The sequence below is a fragment of the Balaenoptera acutorostrata genome, chromosome 11 (assembly GCF_949987535.1).
Source record: "Balaenoptera acutorostrata chromosome 11, mBalAcu1.1, whole genome shotgun sequence".
NCBI lineage: Eukaryota > Metazoa > Chordata > Mammalia > Artiodactyla > Balaenopteridae > Balaenoptera > Balaenoptera acutorostrata.
Genome location: NC_080074.1, coordinates 64,020,125 through 64,039,870, shown reverse-complemented (window position 1 = coordinate 64,039,870; position 19,746 = coordinate 64,020,125). Strand labels below are relative to the sequence as shown.

General features: G+C 45.4%; 1 protein-coding gene across 1 annotated transcript; it reads right to left on the bottom strand.

Annotated features, from left to right (window-relative positions):
* Positions 1 to 3,474: 3,474 nt before the first annotated feature.
* On the bottom strand, positions 3,475 to 18,795 carry CELA1 (chymotrypsin like elastase 1). Its single transcript, XM_007179373.2, has 8 exons — positions 18,709 to 18,795; positions 17,936 to 18,018; positions 16,673 to 16,773; positions 15,033 to 15,158; positions 14,134 to 14,270; positions 12,467 to 12,612; positions 4,332 to 4,481; positions 3,475 to 3,588 (listed from the first exon to the last, which is right to left on the bottom strand). Exons 1-8 carry the CDS (start codon positions 18,746 to 18,748, stop codon positions 3,571 to 3,573), a joined length of 801 nt encoding a protein of 266 aa, XP_007179435.2. The 5' UTR covers positions 18,749 to 18,795; the 3' UTR covers positions 3,475 to 3,570.
* Positions 18,796 to 19,746: the final 951 nt, after the last annotated feature.

Below are 19,746 nucleotides of genomic sequence, written 5' to 3'. Positions count from 1 at the left end.
TGTACTGGGTCACCAAGTAAAATTTCTTACTCCAGGGTGCAGTTTTTTTGTTTTTTTTATAAATTTATTTATTTTATCATTTTATTTATTTATTGTTTCTGGCTGCGTTGGGTCTCCGTTGCTGCTTCGTTGCTTTTCTCTACTTGCAGCGAGCGGAGGCCACCCCTTGTTGCAGTGCACGGGCCTCTCACCGCGGTGGCCTCCCCCGTTGTGGAGCACGGGCTCCAGGCACACGGGCTTCAGCAGCTGTGGCACGTGGGCCCAGTAGTTGTGGCTCGAGGGCGCCAGAGCACAGGCTCAGTAGTTGTGGCGCACGGGCCCAGCTGCTCCGCGGCATGTGGGATCCTCCTGGGCCAGGGCTCGAACCCGTGTCCCCTGCATTGGCAGGCGGATTCTTAACCACTGAGCCACCAGGGAAGCCCCAGGGTGCAGTTTTTAAAGATGGAAACCCTCTACCAGAGAGGTTGGCTCTGTCAACTAAAAAAAAAAAAAAAAAGCACAACCTAAAAATTGAGAATTATGCTTTATTTGGCAGACAAAACCAAGGACTTAAGCCTGGGACACAGCCTCTCAAGTAGCTCTGAGAGACTGCTGGGAAGAGGTAGGGGAGGAGCCAGGATATATAGGAGTTTTTGCAACAAAGACCAGGTTGTCAGAACATCAAAAGATTATGGTTAATTAAAGAAAACCAGATATCTCAAATTAAGGAATTTGGCGCTTTTCTATTTGTGGGAAGATGCAAGAGTCTGGGCTCACTGAAATCACTCCTTTGATATGCACCTCAGCTATCTGGGGCCAGTATCCTGTGCTTTCTCATCCTGAGTCTCCTCAGGGTAAACTGTTGGGGCTGGGGGTGGCTTCAGTGGCTGATGGCTTGATGGTCGGCATCCTGTTTCTATCCTGAGTTCCCTCAGGGCTCACCACTGGGGGAGGGGGTGCTGTAGTGTGATGGCTTGATGGCTGCAACATCCTTTGTTTACTGATATGGCAGGCAACATTCTTTCACTCACAGCTCTAAACCTAGATCTGGTAGGGGTAGGCTGAGCAAAGGGGACAGGACTCCAGATCTGGACTTGAAATGGAGGAACAACTGAGCTAGAAGTAGAAACAAGGATGCTTAGGAAAGGAGAGGACCTTTATTGAAAAAAGGCTGAGGAGGAGGGTATGGAAGCCTGTGCTGGGGATGGGGAGCAAATTTTTCTAGCTGGAGGAACTAGTACAGTGTACTAGATGGAGAGAGGATATCAATTATGTAACTTGGGGTGGGACTGCTCAGATTATAACAGTTTCTTCTCTAGGTAGAAGGTCTCCAAATGAGTTACTCCCTGGGACTTCCCTGGTGGCACAGTGGTTAAGAATCCCGCCTGCCAACACAGGGGACAGGGGTTCGAGCCCTGGTCCGGGAAGATCTCACGTGCCGCGGAGCAGCTAAGCCCATACGCCACAACCACTGAGCCCGTGCCACAACTACTGAAGCCCACACTCCACAACAAGAGAAGCCACCGCAATGAGAAGCCCGCGCACCACAACGAAGAGTAGCCCCTGCTCGCCGCAACTAGAGAAAGCCTGCATGCAGCAACAAAGACCCAACGCAGCCAAAAATAAATAAATTAATTTAAAAATAAACAACTTAATCTCGAATGCAGAGAGGACCACGTTAAAAAAAAAAAAAAAAAAGAAAGAAAGAAAAGAAAGTTACTCCCTGACATGTTTGAGGGGATATCTGGAAATTAGGACACTGGGTTTGGAGGAACTGCTTACTCAAGGATTTTATAGTACAGGTAAAATTCCCCGAAAGAAAGGAAGAGGGACAAAATACACTTCCTATGGACTGGAGAGGGAAGCTGGAGGTCTGAGACAAAATTGGAGGGCCTTCTCTGCTATTGTTTTTCAGGTCATTCCCCCAAAAAGGCATACTGCACTCAGGGTCAACCATGTGACAGGCATTGCTGGGTGTTGGGGAAGCCAAGAATGAATTTTAAAAATGTGATCCCTGACTTCAAGATGCTTAATGTCTGGAAGTGGAGATAGGTTGTTAATCAGATGTTTATAATGTTATGTGCTTAATTCATTTCTAGAGATGGATACAAAAATTTCAGGTAATAGGTCATTAGGGTTTATTCTGTTATAACGCTAGCGGTGGGGATGGTCTAGAAGAGGCAGAGTGAAGAAAATGGAAGGACTTGACGTTGGGGGGGGAGAAGTGGGGGCAAGTGGGAGGACTGTGGTGCTGTGGGAACACTGAGGAGAGATGGCGATGACAACAGGTGTGTCACTAGCAGAAGGAGGCCGATACCTGGGTCACTGTCAGGAATCCTCAGCATCCTCAGCAATGCAGCCCAGCCACTGCTTCCTAAGAAACCGTCTTCAGTGCCAATCCCTTGGGAACTGAAATTGGTCGTCACCAAATCATATAGTATTATTAGAGCAGGAAAGATCTTTAGACATTAACTAGGTAGGGAAACTGAGTAACAGAAAGGGCTGGTGACTTGCCCAAGGTTACCCAGTTCCTCAGTGGTAGAAGTGAGTTGGGAATAAAGGTGTCCTGTCTAGCCCAGCTTCTTTTGCTGTATACACTGTTCTAGAGGCCTCTGCTGACAAAGCAGCCTATAAATTGCGAGACCGGTCTTAGCCAGTTTCTCCTGCTGTAATGTTAACTATCCTGGTACCTCTTGTCTGGTCCTCAGTGATTGCTATGAAAAGCTACTTCTCATCCTCTTAGCCTTCTCCTTTCAGTTCCCTCTTCACTCTATCACAGGCCACTCTAACAGACTGAGCCCTGGCCAGGATAGGACAGAATTATCAGCTTCCCAGTTCTCTGTGGTTTATAGAACCCCGGATCTGGTTGCTTATTTTTGTCCAGCCTTGAACTGCTGACTCATACTTAGTTTGAGACCACATATTATTTTCCCCTCAACCCTTTCCTTTCTTTGTTCCTTATCTTCTTTTTTTTTTCTATTCTTTCCTCTCTGTCTCCTTTCTAATTTGTCACTTACGTTGTCTGCTGGCATCTGACCTACCACCTAATCCTGTACTCCTATCTCTAATGTATCCGTGTAGATGCCATGACTGAGAACTTTGGGGTGAGCCCTGTTCTAGGCACTGAAGGGAGAAACAAAAGAAGGACAAGCTCACAGTCTACTTGGGAGAGTCAGGGCACGTTTAGTCACTCAGGAACATTTTAAAGCCCTCTGTGCCTTTGAATATAGCAAATATGTTTGGGAGGAGGGACAGATGGGCAGATTAATGGATGAGTAGGTCCTAACATAATCCAAAAAGGACAATGTAAGACCACTCTCACTTGGCATAGTTTGTGAACTGATAGAGATGGCAGCAAATGGAAGAACGAGCCCAGAAATGTGGTGAAATCCAACTCAGGCCCTATAACTGCATTTCCACTAGAGGGCTTGATTACAAATAAAAAGACACAGGGTAATATATATATTCAATTTTATTTGCTTTTCTGTATCTGGCTCAATAGTCTGTTAGAATGGTTTTTCCTTGATGGCCTCAAGTCCTGCTGTGGATCTAAGAATCATCCTGGGAAGGCCGTTGGACACAAGAACATGTTCAGTTGTTGGCAGTGACCTGAAGGAAAAACCGGTTATATCCAGTCAGTAACTTCTGCCCACCTCCTTTCTTTTTCCTTCAGGGCTCCCAGTTGAGTATGGCCCTGTACTGGGTTTATGGGGGGGGGGGGCAGGAAGTAGTTCTCAGCTGTGTCAGGACAATTCAATGTTATAGGCACATACTCAAGACTTAGTGTCAAGGGCAGACCTTGAACCGGTTGTGAGTCAAGGTTCATGCCACAAGACTCCAGAATGTGTTTGAAGACTGGAGGGTATAGGTGGGATAACTGTGAGGCTCTACCACCAGGTCAGTGTAGGTATAGTCTCACCTAACCCTCAAGCATTATTTAAGGTGGTAAAACCTCTTGGCAAAGGGTAGAGCAAATTCTCATGATGCCCTTAGAACTGGTGGAGGAGAAGGTTAGTGCCTCTTCCCTCGCCCAGGAGAGGGAAGCCATTTTCCCCTTGGCTTTGACTTTGGACAGCACTGATATGTACCTGGTTCAGATCTGCTGTTGCCACCACCCACCCTACCCTAAGCAGTAAACAATACAGTGAAGCATTCTTAGTGGGTATGTGAAGTGGAACTCAGGATGGCAACGTTATCGAGCGAAAGTACACTATGGAGGAAGGGAAAGGAGTAAACATTTGAATGCGGTGAGGAAGAGGATGGCTTCCTCTGCTTAACTTTTGCTCCCCACCCCAGCCAGTGCATGGGTCTCCAGGTAACCCTATTTCAAACCATCATTTGAGAGGACTCACGTTATTTATCCAAGAGATGTAAGCAGAGACCCGAGTGAAGACTGTGGGCTTCCTGGAGACATTACAGCCCAGGCTGGATACAAAGCTGGTCACACCGTGGACAGTATACTGGCCATTCACCAAGCAATGAAGGGGGCCCCCAGAATCACCCTGTGGAGAGGAGAAGCAGTGTCCTAAAACTCCAGATCTTTTGATCTTTGGGACTTTGTTTCTGCTTACACCCACCCACCCCCCATCTCTGTTTGTACAATCCTGCACTGTTTAAAAGCTCCAATTAAAATCCCCACTTCCTTCATATCCCCTCAATCAAGATGAATCTCCTCTTCCTTTCTAAACAACCATAGCACTTCTTCCTTTCTTTTGTAGCACTTATGTCATGTTCTGCCTTGTATTTTGGTTTCATAATTTGTTTCTACCTCCCACGCTTATCTGTGAGCTTCTTGAGACAGGAACTACATCTTACTGATATTTTCCTCTCCACGATGCTAGCATAGAACTTTGAACATCTTAGGCTCAATAGCTGTTACTGACTTAAATTGAACCTGGGGTGAGGGGATAGGTTGTTCTAATGATTTATTTATCCCCAGCATTCAGACCAACGGGTCTAATTAGACTTAGCCTTTAGACACAGGGTAGGTAGTCAAAACATGTTAAACTAAACTGGCGTAAAGAGAAGAGAAAGTGATGTATTGGGTAGTGGTTACATGCTCAGGTTTAGAATCAGACAAACCGGAGTTTACAGACCGTGACCTTGACACTCGTTTCCTTACTCAGTTCCCAGAATGTCAGTTCTGCGATTCCAGACATAAAATTGGAAGATATTTCTGTGGAGAATCTGACCAGCACAAGAGGGAAGATCTAAAGATACTAACATTGGAAGTCCCCCAATGAAACGGCCTAGCCAGATCCCCTGACAAAGCAGTTCACTATAGATGAACCCCACCTAAGGCTCAGAGCTACCTATCAGCTCTTCACTGTCCCACTCTGAAATGAGAGCATATGGTCAAGGATGACCAAACATCTGAAGAAAGCCTCAATATAAAAATAAAGATCAAGGGGCTTTCCTGGTGGCGCAGTGGTTAAGAATCGCCTGCCAATGCAGGGGACACAGGTTCGAGCCCTGGTCCGGGAAGATCCCATGTGCCGCAGTGCAACTAAGCCCATGCGCCACAACTACTCAGCCTGCGCTCTAGAGCCCGCGAGCCACAACTACTGAAGCCCGCACGCCTAGAGCCCGTGCTCCGCAGTAAGAGAAGCCACCGCAATGAGAAGCCCGCGCACCGCAACAATGAGTAGCCCCCGCTCACGGCAACTAGAGAAAGCCCGCGCGCAGCAACAAAGACCCAATAAAAATAAAATAAATAAATTAAAAAATAAATAAATAAATTAATTAAAACCTCCTTATTAAGAAAAAAAAAAGATCAAAACAAAGAGAAAGAAATAAAAAATGAAGGCAACCAAAATTATGCAGGGAGAAGAATATAAACAACAAAACTATGATTAATATTACATCCATGATACAAGAACAGCAAGCTATTAGAGCATTCAGAAAACAAAAAGAGCCTTTGGAAATTATGAATATGATAGTAGAAATGAAAGATTGGGTTAGGAGATAAAGCAGACAAAATATATAGAGAGAAAATATGAAAATAAGAGGACCAATTTAGGAGGTAGATGTGTGAATAATGGAAATTCTAGAAAGAGAAAATAAAAATGGAGGGGAGGAAATGATCAATAAATAAACATTTTCAGAAGCAAAGGTCTGGAGTTTCCAGAATGAAAAAACCCACTAAGTGTCCCTCAAAATGAATGCAGATAGACCCATACCAAGACACAGAACACTAGGGTCAAGAGAAGATAAAATAGGTCACTTATAAATTAGTGGAGAGTTTGGGGCTGAACTGGTGATAAATTGAGTATACATTATGCAAATTTAAAAAGACAATTATTAACCCCAGGGAAAACAAAATTATGCAGGAAATAGCATTTTACATAATCATAATAAATACTAAATGTTAATTTAACCAAAATTATTTGGGGAGGTTGGGGGTGCAGATAGAAAAGTTCATGCTGGGGGCAAGTATATATCTGTAAAAGGAAGAGAGGTTGCACATCTTGCATAATGCCTGAGCTGAAAAATTAAGTGGCAATATAAGTATATGCTTTTAGAGAGGAGGAAGTAGACACTGAAAGAAATCAGCTGAAGAGTTGAAAGTGGTCCCCTCTAGGGAGGGAGAACTTGAGGTGGTGGAAGGAACACTACGACTGTTCTTTCCCACTATTAAGCCTCATAGTTTTATTGGCTTAAGCAGTTTAATACACATACCTTCAATAAAAATTAAGCAGTTTAATACACATACCTTCAATAAAAATTAAAACTTAAAAAAAGAAGAACTAGGGAAAGAGACCAAAAGTTCAAATTGGGGATAATTCTTTTAAAAAGGAAATAGCTGTACCCCATCCCAACTATGTTTAGGGAAAGAAGATGCTTCCTTTAGATTATTGTACTCAATACAAAACAAAACAGTTTAAATATCTTCCATCCAAATTCTAATAGGGGTTTGCTAGTATTTCTAAGCTAGAGGAATGGAAGGTAATTGAATTGTATATCATACGATTTTCTTATGCTAATTGACCTGAAAAGAAACAAAGACTGTAGCGATGGAGGGTGTGGCTGAGGATTTTAGGGCAGAAGGAAGAGGTGGGAAAGAGCTCAGTGGGAGACGGTGGCTTGAGGTGAGAGGAGGGGCTTAGTGAATCCACTCTGAGGAGAAGGGCTGGGACCCAGAAATCTGAAAGCCCAGGAAACAAAGACACAATATTTGGGAAATTCCAATGGGAAGAGACCTGGCGACACAATCGCCTCAGAGAATTGCCTATCTGGAGTGGCAGCCAGAAGAAAAGTACTCTAGTTTTTCAGAGTTCAAGGCCTTGAGAGACAGCAGAGGAAAGTGAATTAAACTCCGAAAGGTTAAACCTTAAGAGGTTATAGGTGAAGGTGGCTGGTGAGGACCTGTAAGAGCTTGACTTATGTGTTCATCTTTTTTTTTTTTTTTTTTGCCCCAACTTGCAGGTAGGGTTCCCAGGATGTAGGACTTTTAAGTTTTGACACTGGTGTGGACAAAAAAATGTCGCCTGCCATGTCAGTAAACAAAGAATTTTGCCTTCCATTCTGGGAAACAACGAATGTTGCCCGCCATCAAGCCACCAGCCACAGCCACCCTCCACATCCTGAGGGGACTTCAGGATGGAGAAAAATGATACTGGCCCTAGATAGTTACGATGCATATCAAAGGAATGATTTCTGTAAGCCCAGACTCTTGCATCTTCCCATACACAGAAAAACACTAAAATCATTCACTTGAGAGGTCTGTTTCTTGTTATTAGCAGTAATCTTTGATGGTTGTCTCCATGTTTTTTTTTCAGCAAAAACTCCAATATATCCTGGCTCCCCCCTTGCCTCTTTGGAACAGTTGCTCAGAGCTGTCTAAGAGGCTGTCTCCCGGGCTATAGTCCTTAGTAAGATCACGGAATAAAACATAATTCTCAACTTTTAGGCTGTGCGGTTTTGTTTTGTTTTCAGTTGACACTGGGGAAGCCCTGGGAAAATTGGGAGGAGTTGCTCACTTTACTTCCATAGTTCTAAGTGCTCACAAAAAAACCCTTTAGGGACTTCCCTGGAGGTCCAGTGGTTGGGACTCAGCCCTCCAGTGCGGGGGGCGGGGGTGTGGGTTCAATCCCTGTTTGGGGAGCCAGGACCTCACATGCCCTGTGGCCAAAGGGCCAAAACATAAAACAAAAGCAATATTGTAACAAACTCAGTGACAGACTTTAAAAATGGTCCACATCAAAAAAAAAAAAATCTTTAAAACAAACACAAAAACCCTTTAATCTTTGATTCTACTATTTCAGTGAGCCTACCAGCCTCCTTCTGGCTTCTCTTCCTTCTCCACCTAGCTTGGAGCTTGCATTTGATCTGCAGTCTTGTCTTTTATGTCCCAATAATGCATGAAAACCCAGCCCTGGATTAATCCATTCCCTACAACTAGATCTTTGAATGGAGTGAATCATATATCCATTGTGATTACTGCATGGTCTCCAACCTCAGCTTATCAGTAACATCATGGAGGCCAGTCTTTCTAAACCCATTCACCTCAATTAATCCAGACGCAAACAACCCTTGTCCCTTCATTTTCAGCATTTAATCTGACTCCTAGTTCATGAGTAAATAGAAGCAAGATGGCAGAACACCCGCCAACTTCCAGCTACCCAGCCTGCACTCTCCTTCATGTCCATGCACATTTTTGTGTCCCTATTCTGTTCAAGGCCAGCTCCACCTGTGCTCTTGCTTCATCTCTTCCTTCTCGTCCGGGATCTTGTCTCATCCATTTTTTCCCTCTCTACGACTCTACAGGATCCTCTCCTCTCTGCCCAGAAACACACTCAATTTTCTTCCCTCTTAAAAGATCCACCCCCTCCATGACTGTCATCCTCCTTAAAGCTACCAGGCTTTTAAAATTCCTCACTTTCATCCAAGATTCTTGAAAGAGTATTCTACATCCTTTGCTACCTTTCTTTCTTTTAAATTGGAGTATAATTGCTTTACAATGATGTGCTAGTTTCCGCTGTACAACGAAGTGAATCAGCTATATGTATACATATATCCCTCCCTCTTGGACCTCCCTCCCCCGCCTCCATCCCACCCATCTAGGTCATCACAGAGCACCGGGTTGAGCTCTCTGTGCTATACAGCAGGTTCCCACTAGCTATCTATTTTACACATGGTAGTGTATTTCTGTCAAACCTAATCTACCAATTCATCCCACCCGCCCCTTCCCTGCCCCCGCCCCATGTCCACACGTCTGCGTCTCTATTCCTGCTCTGCAAATAGGTTCATCTGTACCATTTTTCTAGATTCCACATATATGTGTTAATATACGATATTTTTCTCTTTCTGACTTCACCCTGTATGACAGAGTCTAGGTCCATCCACATCTCTACAAATGACCCAGTGTTGCCTCTTCATTCCTTACCCTTCAATCAAGCTTCTGCCCTCACCACTCCACTGAAACTGTTGTAGCCGTAGTTACCAGTGACCCGCCAACTGCCAAAGTAGCCACTTTCAGTTATCCAATGGCTCCTGGCTGCAATGTATACTATGTGATGACCTATCAGTATTTCCTGAGATTTTATAAAACCTTTATTTACTATGCTTTTCTCTTACCTCTTTTTTAGATCCTTACGGGTCCTTTGTCCTCCACCTATCTCTGAAGCACTCAAATATTTATGTTATCACAGTTCTTCCCAACTCACTGTTTGTTTGGTTTTTTTCCCCTCATTCTACCACTTTTCCCTGGGGGAGGTGGGGATGGGGGGTGGGGGACTTTGAGGGATCTCATTTCCTGTTAAGCTTATCTCTAGCTTAGCTTTCTCCTTCAGGCTCCACTCTCTTTATATATAGTTTCTTACCAGTTAACTATAACTGAATGTCCCACTGGGATCTCAGACTCAATTTGTCAGACTCAACCTTCCCTCCAAAATCCTATAAATATTGTCTCATAGAGGCAACAAACACCTCCCCCAAATCACTGAAATCAGATGCCTGGAAGTCATTCCTGAGCCTCCTGACTCCTCTCCACTGCCCTAATTCCGGCCCTCAGATTTCTTGCCTAGATAACTGCAATAGTCTCCTAAGCAGTCTCCCTGCTAATTTTGCTCTCTTCAAAAACATGCTTACCTTGTCATCAGAGAGTGCTTCTAAAAGGCAAATCTGGGGCTTCCCTGGTGGCGCAGTGGTTGGGAGTCTGCCTGCCAATGCAGGGGACATGGGTTCGAGCCCTGGTCTGGGAGGATCCCATATGCGGCGGAGCAACTAGGCCCGTGAGCCACAGTTACTGAGCCTGCGCATCTGGAGCCTGTGCTCCGCAACAAGAGAGACCACGATAGTGAGAGGCCCGCGCACCGCGATGAAGAGTGGCCCCCGCTTGCCGCAACTAGAGGAAGCCCTCGCACAGAAACGAAGACCCAACACAGCCCAAAAAAATAATAAATAAATAAATAAATAAAAGGCAAATCTGATCATGCTGTTCTCCTGTTTAGAACTCTTCAGTGGTTTCCCAGTGCCTAAGATAAAGGTTCATGTCCCCAAGCATGACATCTGAAGGCCTAAGTCATGTGGCTCCTACCTGTCTCTAGTGTCATCTCCTGACATTCCCTAGTATGGTAGTAGTTTATGTTCTAGCCCAGAGGTCAGCAAACTTTTTCTGTAAAGAGCCAAAGAGTAAATATATCTCAGGCTTTGCAGGCCAGTCTCTCTTGCAACTGTTCAACTCCACGAAAGCAGCCATAAACGATATGTAATGAACAAGTAAGGCTGTGTTCCAATAAAACTTTTTTTTAACGAACACTGAAATTTTATATTTTTCATGTGCCATGACATATTATTCCTTTCTTAATTTTTTCCCAACCATTAAAAAATGTGAAAAACATTCTTAGCTCACGGACCATGCAAAAACAGGCAGCAAGCTGGGCTTGGAGGCTGTGGGCCCTGACCTCTGCTCTAAGGGTAGCGAATGCCCTATAATTCTCTATGTGGTCTAGCTTCTTGGGCCATGCTTTTCTTTATGTTCCCTCTCTCTGAATATCTTTTCCTCTTTTTTTGCCTGGCTTTCTCCTCTTTAAGCTTTATGACTCAGTACAGACTCTAGTTTCTCAGGGAAGGCAAGTCTTTTCCAACACCAATAGGTAGAGGTAAGTACCTATCTTTTGGACTCCCATATCACCCTATGCATATTTTTGTTATAACACTTAACCACATTGTATTACAATGTTCTGTCCTATGTCTGCTCTTCCCATTCCTCCACTAGACACTGTGTTTATCTTTGTATCTTTTGTATCTTTAATACAAAGATGAATCAAACACAGTGCCTAGTATTTAGCAGATGATCAAGAATATTTGTTGAACTGCATTAAGAAATCTGCAAATTTATGGTCACCAGGGGATAAGGGTGGGGGAGGGATAAATTGGGAGATTGGGATTGACATATACACACTACTATATATAAAATAGATAACTAATAAGAACCTGCTGCATAGCACAGGGAACTCTACTCAATACTCTGTAATGGCTTATATGGGAAAAGAATCTTAAAAAATTAAAAAAAAAGAGTGGATAAATGTATATGTATAAGTGATTCACTTTGCTGTACACCTGAAACTAACACAACATTGTAAATCAACTATACTCCAATAAAAATTTTAAAAAAAGAGAAATCTGTGAGATGATGTATTGCTGATTGATCTTGTCTAAATAGGAGATGATTTTTATATATATGTAATTATATATACTATTATAAAACGATTTTGTGCACTTTCCCCTACCATATTCACCTGTATACATTCTGCTATCAATAATATCGGGTCAAAAGGGAGGTGGTGGAGGAGCTATAAGAAAAATTGGGGTTGATGGGAGGGGAGCTACCTTATACACAATTACAACCACCACTCCAGGCCTAGCCCCATGGCAGCCATTAAAAATCTAGGGCACAGGGGCTTCCCTGGTGGCGCAGTGGTTAAGAATCTGCCTGCCAATGCAGGGGACACAGGTTCGAGCCCTGGTCCGGGAAGATGCCACATGCCGCAGAGCAACTAAGCCCATGCGCCACAACTACTGAAGCCCACACGTATTCCGCAACAAGAGAAGCCCGTGCACTACAAGAAGAGTAGCCTCCACTTGCTACAACTAGAGAAAGCCCACGCACAGCAACAAAGACCCAACACAGCCAAAAATAAATAAAAATTAAAAAAATAAATTTATAAAAAAAAAATCTAGGGCACAAATAACTTCTAAAGAACACTCACATATACCAACACACAAATGTTGGGCCACATACAAACTTTTGAGGTGGGGGAAGGCAACAGGCAAGATGAATTTTAAGGTTCCTTTCAACTTGGAGATTCTGTGAATATAAACTTAGTAGCACAGAATCATTCTCCTTCAGATGCTAGAATATAAAGTTTAGTCTGTACATAGGGGTGGGAGTAGGTGTGAAATAGGTGAGTAAAAGGTGGGGGATGGGAAACAGAGAGGGGAGGGACCTGGGGTGAGACTTCTGACGCTTCCCGCCTGTGTTCACCTGGCATCCAGAGCGAACTCCGTCTCCTCCAGCGCACACCATGGTTTTCTTCACGGTGGAGCCCCAGTAAGAGGACCTGGAACAGGTGGCGTAGTCCACGGTGGGCAGGTAAGCCTGCTGCAGGGTCTGGGCCAGCTGCCCATTGGCTGAACAGGACACAACAGCATTGGAGGTCAGCCCCAGACGCTATCCAGGGAAAAAAAACCTTCCACACCCGGCCAAACCTTCCCAAGCTCTGATGAAAGCTGAAGTCGGGGCAAGTTCCTTTTCTCTGCCCATTGCATGTCATAGAGCCTCCTTTTGTCTCTCTTTATATAAAAGCTACAGGCACCTTCCTTTAAGGAGTCATCCTTGACTACTGTTCCCAGGTTCCAAACCACTAATCTAGACCACTAATCCTACGGCGGCTTTTTTTCTTTTCTTTTTTTTTAAATCTCATGGATACCTTAATTAAGTAACTAGAATGGTCTTATTTGTTAATAACTTATCTGTCCTGCTTCCTCCTTACACTGTAAACCCTGTGAAGCAGAACTGGGACTATGGACCCTTGTTTCCATTTCTTAAGAGCTTTCCTTTATCTGCATTTTTTGACTTTTCAAAGCCTTTGCACATGAATTACTTCTTTGGATACTTACAACAATCCTTTCATGTTATATATAGATCAGGAAATTGAACTACAATGACATTGAGTGAACTGGGAGCAGAGCTGGATTAGAAGCATGTCTCTCTCAGTCCCAGTTTCCCCAGTAGACTGGCTGCTCCTAGCAAGGCCTTGCCTCTCCTCCAGAGCTCAGATCCTGCCTGATGGCTGACAGCTTTCTGTGCCAGGCCTGCTGTCTCTGCCCTTGTTAACTATCTCTGCGCATAGCCTCTCCCACCTTTCCATGTCATCTAATGACTTTTCCTTCCAGAAATCTTCCCATGACTGACCGGAAGAAGCTGAAGCCTCCTCTGCCTCGACTTCTCTGTACCTGCAGCCACCCCTGGCTCATTCACTCCAACCCACTGTCTATGAAGGTAGCGTGATGGTGTAATGACCAGCAAAGCAGAAGCCAGGATACCTGCGTTCTGGCCCCAGATAACTAGTTACTAACTAGTCATGTGATTTTTTTTTTTTTTTTTAATATATATTTACTTGGCTGTGCCGGGTCTCACTTGCAGCACACGGGATCTTTGTTGCCGCGTGTGGGATCTTCTTTGCGGCATGTGGCATCTTTTAGTTGCAGCATGCAGGCTCTTAGTTGTGCCATGCCCGATCTATGTTCCCTGACCAGGAATTGAACCTGAACCTGGCCCCCTGCAATGGGAGCGCGGAGTCTTAACCGCTGGACCACCAGGGAAGTCCCTGGTCATGTGATCTTGAACAAGGTCTTTAATTTCTTTGGGCCTCAGTTTCCTTATGTATAAAATGAGAGGCTGGTAACAAAATACTCTCTGAGGTAAGGTGTCTATCTTTTTTTTTTTTTTTTTTTTGGTTATAAGAATCTGAGAATCTCTGACTTGACTATTCCATGGCTTGTTCTTAGCTTGTTTTCATGAACCAGTTATTTTATCTCTGGTTCCTGGTCTTTGGCTCTGAACACCTAGGACCACAGAAAAAGTGCCCCAGAAGCTCAGCTACATAATCAAGATCCATGTGGTGGATGGTGCCAATGTAGGCGACTTACTTCTGGTCCTGCCCCAGCCTGTGATGTAGCAGGGGCTGTTGTTAGCCAGGATGGTTCCCTCCTTTGGCAGAACACCCAGCTGGACGTAGCCGTTGAGGGTAACGTTCCGGGCCAGGCGCAGCAGGGCGATGTCATAGCTGCGGGAGGAAAGGAGACCGCTTTCTTGCAGGACCAGGCCTTCCTTTAAGTCAGCACAGGAACAAACCCTCCCTAAGCCTTGTGTGACCATGGAATTGGAAACCAATGACTTCGAAGAAGGAGGGGACTGACTCGCCAAGACTCAAATTTGAGGAACTACGCATTTGGATTGTAGGATAGTCTACGTTTAACAGCAGCCCCTGCTGGTGAGGTCTCAGCATTGTCGCTTAGCTCTGGTCTGCAACCCAGGGGGAGTGGAGCTCGCTTCTTTCAGTTGTGAATGGGGACTCAGAAAGGAGCAGAGTGCTTCGATCTTCGTAGCAGAGAAGAGTTCTCAAAGGAGAAAGATGTCAAATGCTCTGCAGAAATATCCGAATTACTTGAACCCACGCTATAGAATTGGCTACCACCTTAACTACTTCCTTTCCAAACGTTTACAGCTCAGTCTTGCAGGAGTTTTCTCATTGTGAGATTCATTTTAAGAAATCTACTTTTGCTGATGGAGTCTATTCCATAAAATGAATAATGACTAACAATAAAAACGGGAACATTACACTCTGCAGAGAAGGAGATTCAGGGGATCCAATCGTGCAAACCAGCGTAGATCAAACAAATCCCCAAAGACCTTCATACATTCTCAAGTCCTCCAACATCTTAATTCTCAAAGTCCTCCTGGATGAATGTGAAGGAAGCCAAGACCCCGTGGCTGGCCAGTGAGCCCTCCACCTCCCAGCCCCAGGCCAGCCCCGCCTTGCCCCTACCCTGCAGCCACGTTATTGCTGTTCCAGTAGGGATGCACCACGATCCTCTGCACTCTCATGTACTGCTCGGTGCCGTCGTTCTGGCTCAGGTTGTGGTCTCCAACCACCACACGGAAGCTCATTCGGCTGGAGGGAGAGAGGGAAGCCCTGAGTGATCCTTCTTTTCCCCCTCTTAGAGAAAAGTTGGGAAGCCATCTTACATCTTATCTTTAGGACAGGAACCCATCTTATCTGGCCCAGGCAGTGGAAGGATGGAAGACCCAGGAAGATAAGGAAGTAACCAACCCTCTCATCCCCAATTTGCTAACCTGTGGAAGTGACAAAAACTACCATCGACTTCATTTTCCCAATTTACTAAGCTAAACATCAGAGGCTGAATATCTCATAACTTGGGAGAGGTGTGGTGAGCATAAATGAAACAATGGCTCTCAGCCCATAGAGGGATTTCGAGGGACATATAAGCTTCTAGACCAGTAGCAGTAGTCCTTTTGTTTTTAAAATTTTTTGGCCACACCACATGGCATGCGGGATCTGTCATACAGAGTGAAGTAAGTCAGAAAGAGAAAAACAAATACAGTATGCTAACACATATATATGGAATCTAAGGGAAAAAAAAAAAAAGGTCATGAAGAACCTAGTGGCAAGACGGGAATAAAGACAGAGACCTACTAGAGAACGGACTTGAGGATATGGGGACGGGGAAGGGTAAGATGTGACAAAGAGAGAGAGTGGCATGGACATATACACACTACCAAACGTAAAATAGAGAGCTAGTGGGAAGCAACCGCATAGCACAGGGAGATCAGCTCCGTGCTTTGTGACCACCTAGAGTTGTGGGATAGGGAGGGCGGGAGCGAGGGAGATGCAAGAAGGAAGAGATATGGGAACATATGTATATGTATAACTGACTCACTTTGTTATAAAGCAGAAACTAACACACCATTGTAAAGCAATTATACTCCAATAAAGATTTAAAAAAAAAAAAAGAAAAAAATTTTTTGGCCACACCACATGGCATGCGGGATCTTATTCCCCGCTGACCAGGGATTGAACCCGTGCCCCCTGCATTGGAAGCGTGGAGCCTTAACCACTGGAAGTCCTAGACCAGTAGTTCTTAAAGCATGGTCCCTGGACCAGCAGCATCAATATAACCTGGAAACTTGTTAGAAATGCAGATTATCAGGCCTCAACCTGGACCTTCCTGTCAGAAACTCTATTGGGTGGGGCCCAGCAATCTGTGCCTTGCAGGTGATTCTGATACATGCTCAAATTTAAGAACCATTGCTCACGATAAATATGAAAAAATGGTTACCAGTCAGGCGTTGACTAGGCACTTAAATATTTACCTACTTAATTCTCACAATAATTCTACCAAGTAGGTAGAGATAAGAGAGTGAGAGCTTAGAGAGCTAAGTAAGCCATCCAAGTTCACAGAGCTAGAAGAAGCTGGGACAGGAGGTGAACCTGAGTTTGCCTGACATCATAGTTTGTACTTTCCATTATATCCTACTACCTCCCCGCAGGCCCCCAAACACCTCCTTAAAGTCTTGCCCTGAGTGGTCAAAGATACATATGCCTCCGGAAGGACCAGACTCTTCCCCTCCCAGGGGCTCAGAAAAGCTGGTCTTTGTTTTTCTCACTTGTCCACACAGTGAGCAGCTGTCATCACCCAGTTCCGTCTGATGAGGGTCCCTCCACAGGTGTGAAACCAGGAACCTCCAGACTGGTACTGGAGGGAAATCTAGATGGGGAGAGAAGAAAAGAGGGATAGGTTGGTGTTTCTTGAAAGGCATTGACCCAAGCCACGTGTTACCGCCTTAAACTCCTGCCATACCTCAAAACAGCCTCCAACTTTCTGGGCTAGAGATGACGAATTGTTTTCATTTGACCTGTTGCTATTGATTGGTTGGTAGTGGCTACCTGGAGTAGTGGTGAGAAGGGGCGTGTAGATGCCCCTGGGACCAGCAGAAAAGAGTGCTCCGTCGTTTGGTGACGTTTGCTGTGTACATGGAAGGGGGAGTAAAGACATACACACACAGTGCATTCAGCCTCCTTACCCTATATTATTGCAAAGGGCCAGGAGCCCAGCTCCTTCTACCTCCGTTCCCTCTTGGGAAGGAAATGTAGCCATGGAATTGCTCCATCACCTAAGCCACAAACTTAGGTCCCCAGAACTCCCCTCCAAAGTTTTTAAGATACACCCTGTCCCCTCACCCCAGCAGGTACTTAGAAACACCACTGGAGTATTCATTTTTATCAGTTCACGCCTCCTCCTTCATTGCCTCGTATCGCACAATAGCTCTACCCCTGAAAATTGGGGCACAAACTATTGTAAATTGAATTTAATTCTAATCGCAGTGATTCCTCCCAAAGTATGGCTATTCACCAGTTAATCTGCCAGTTTTACACTTTTAGAATTGCTTAAATCACAGCCTAGCTGCCCTATTTTGAAAGTGGAAACTCTTTAAATAGCCAAATGAGCAACGTGCTCCATTTGGGGGCAGAGGTGTGTTTGCATGTGTGACACGCACTGCGTGGAGTGCGGGGTGTGTGTGTGTGTGTGTGTGTGTGTGTGTGAAGGTGTGTAGAGTCTGAGGTGTGGGTCTGGCACACAGTCTTGCTAGTGTGGCACAAGTGGTATTGCTGGGAGTGTAAATGTGGTTTGTGTTTGGGTGTGTGCCTGGGAGAGTGAGTGTGATTGGTGTTTAAATCCTTTCCTCCAAGCCTTTTGCATTGAGAAAAAAACTCCTAAGCCTGGTCCCATTCATCTTTTAAAGCTAGAATCCAGGCGGTTGGAGAGCTTCCTGTTGATAAGGATATACACAAACATACATAATATTGCATATCAGGATACGGGCAACTCTTATTTCGTCGGCAGTCTGGGGCTGTGAAGGAACACCCACCTGAGAGGGCCAAGAATTCCTCCGGGCCTGAGTCCCTCCAACTACCCGGGCGTTGGTTTCTGGAAAGTCCTGGGCACTATGTCCTTTGTGGGGCAGAAGAAAAGTGAGTGATGACTAAGCGTGGGGTCAGCTCAGGGTGGGAGGGCGGGTGGCAGTTGTGCTTCGTCTGCAAACTCACAGTTCCTCCCTAGCGAATGAGGGGCCCAGCTGTGAGTTCGCTGAGCCCCTTTTGAAAGCAGATAAGTCTAAGTGCCTTCTGCTTTTCTGCTTCCCCTACGTGTCCCCAGAACTTTGGCATGCTATGAAGGACCCATCTCACATTGCCGCGCCAGGCCCCAGAGGCTCCTCATGGCCTCAGCCTTGCTTAGGGTCACCCCTTGGCCTGAGGTGACTCCCCGCTCCCTAGCCCCCACCCCTGACCCCATCCTCACCCTCCCACACACAGTGCTTTGGCGGGATTCTCCAGGGGGCAGAGACAGCAGTGCACATGCCACCAGGTGCCCGCTGAGGATGTCTTCCTGTCAGTGGGGTTGGTGGGGGAGCCCAGGGCTCTGGAAGAGGCTTCTCTCTGCTTCATGGCCCAGGGACCTTTCAACCAGAGGCCCCCGACCTTTTCTATCATGGGCTCCAGGAGAATAAAGTTTTTGCTAGACTCACAGGCAGAGTCTTCTTCCCATCCTGGGATAGAGAGCAGACCTGGGCTTAAGGAAAGCTTTCCAACCCTCCTGCTCAATCTCCCTCCCTCCAGAACTCCAGCCAGATGACCCACTTACCATAAAGGACCAGCGTGGTGAACACCAGCAAGCGCAGCATGTTGCCAGCAAGTAGACCACTGCCCCCTTGCCACTAACCAAGCCCTCTTTATGCTCCTCTTATCAGCAGCTTTGCTGACCTTCCTGTCAACTGGCAGGGCTGCCAGTGGAAGGCAGGGAAAATCACAGGTGATATGGAAACACAAATGAAAAGATTTCTTTTCACGTAAAAGAATTTATCTATGAACAAAGACAGAACAAGGTCAGGGCTGAATTAATCATTTCTTTCAGTTGAAAAGCATCCAACAAAGTCTTTTTCAGAAATAAGATGGAATAGCACAGGGAGATCAGCTCGGTGCTTTGTGACCACCTAGAGGGTTGCGATAGGGAGGGTGGGAGGGAGGGAGATGCAAGAGGGAAGAGATATGGGAACATATGTATATGTATAACTGATTCACTTTGTTATAAAGCAGAAACTAACGCACCATTGTAAGGCAATTATACTCCAATAAAGATGTTAAAAAAAATTAAAAAAAAATAAGATGGAGAACCAGGACTGGCATTTCCCTTGGGATGCTCCGCTTGCTCGTAGCCTGCCACCGTCTCACTGCCCTCGGGGGCACTGTAAGTGCAGAGACCTACCCTGTGCACCAGGGGGTGGAGGCATGGGGGGCTGGAGGAGGGAAGTGTGCAAGGAGAGTGAGAAGAAGGAAGAGACAGCAAAGAGGGAAATGGCACGTGCCCCCAGGACGCAGACACTGGTGTAAATGCAAGGAGACAAAAGCAGAGTAGATGCAGTGGAGAGAATTCTGATGGAAGAGGGTACTAGTGAAACCGTGCACCGCAGATTGGGACTTGAACCCACGTGGCTGGGACTCGAACCTGGCCAAAACCCACAGTCTGCCAACTGAGATCACACACCTGGTTTCAGGACTTAATGAAGCTCAGGTTCTTGATGTCTCATCGCAGAAAGAATTCAGTGAGAGACAAAGTGATAGGTAAGAAGTGGATTTATTTAGAGAGAAACACATTCCACAGACAGAGCGTGGGCCATCTCAG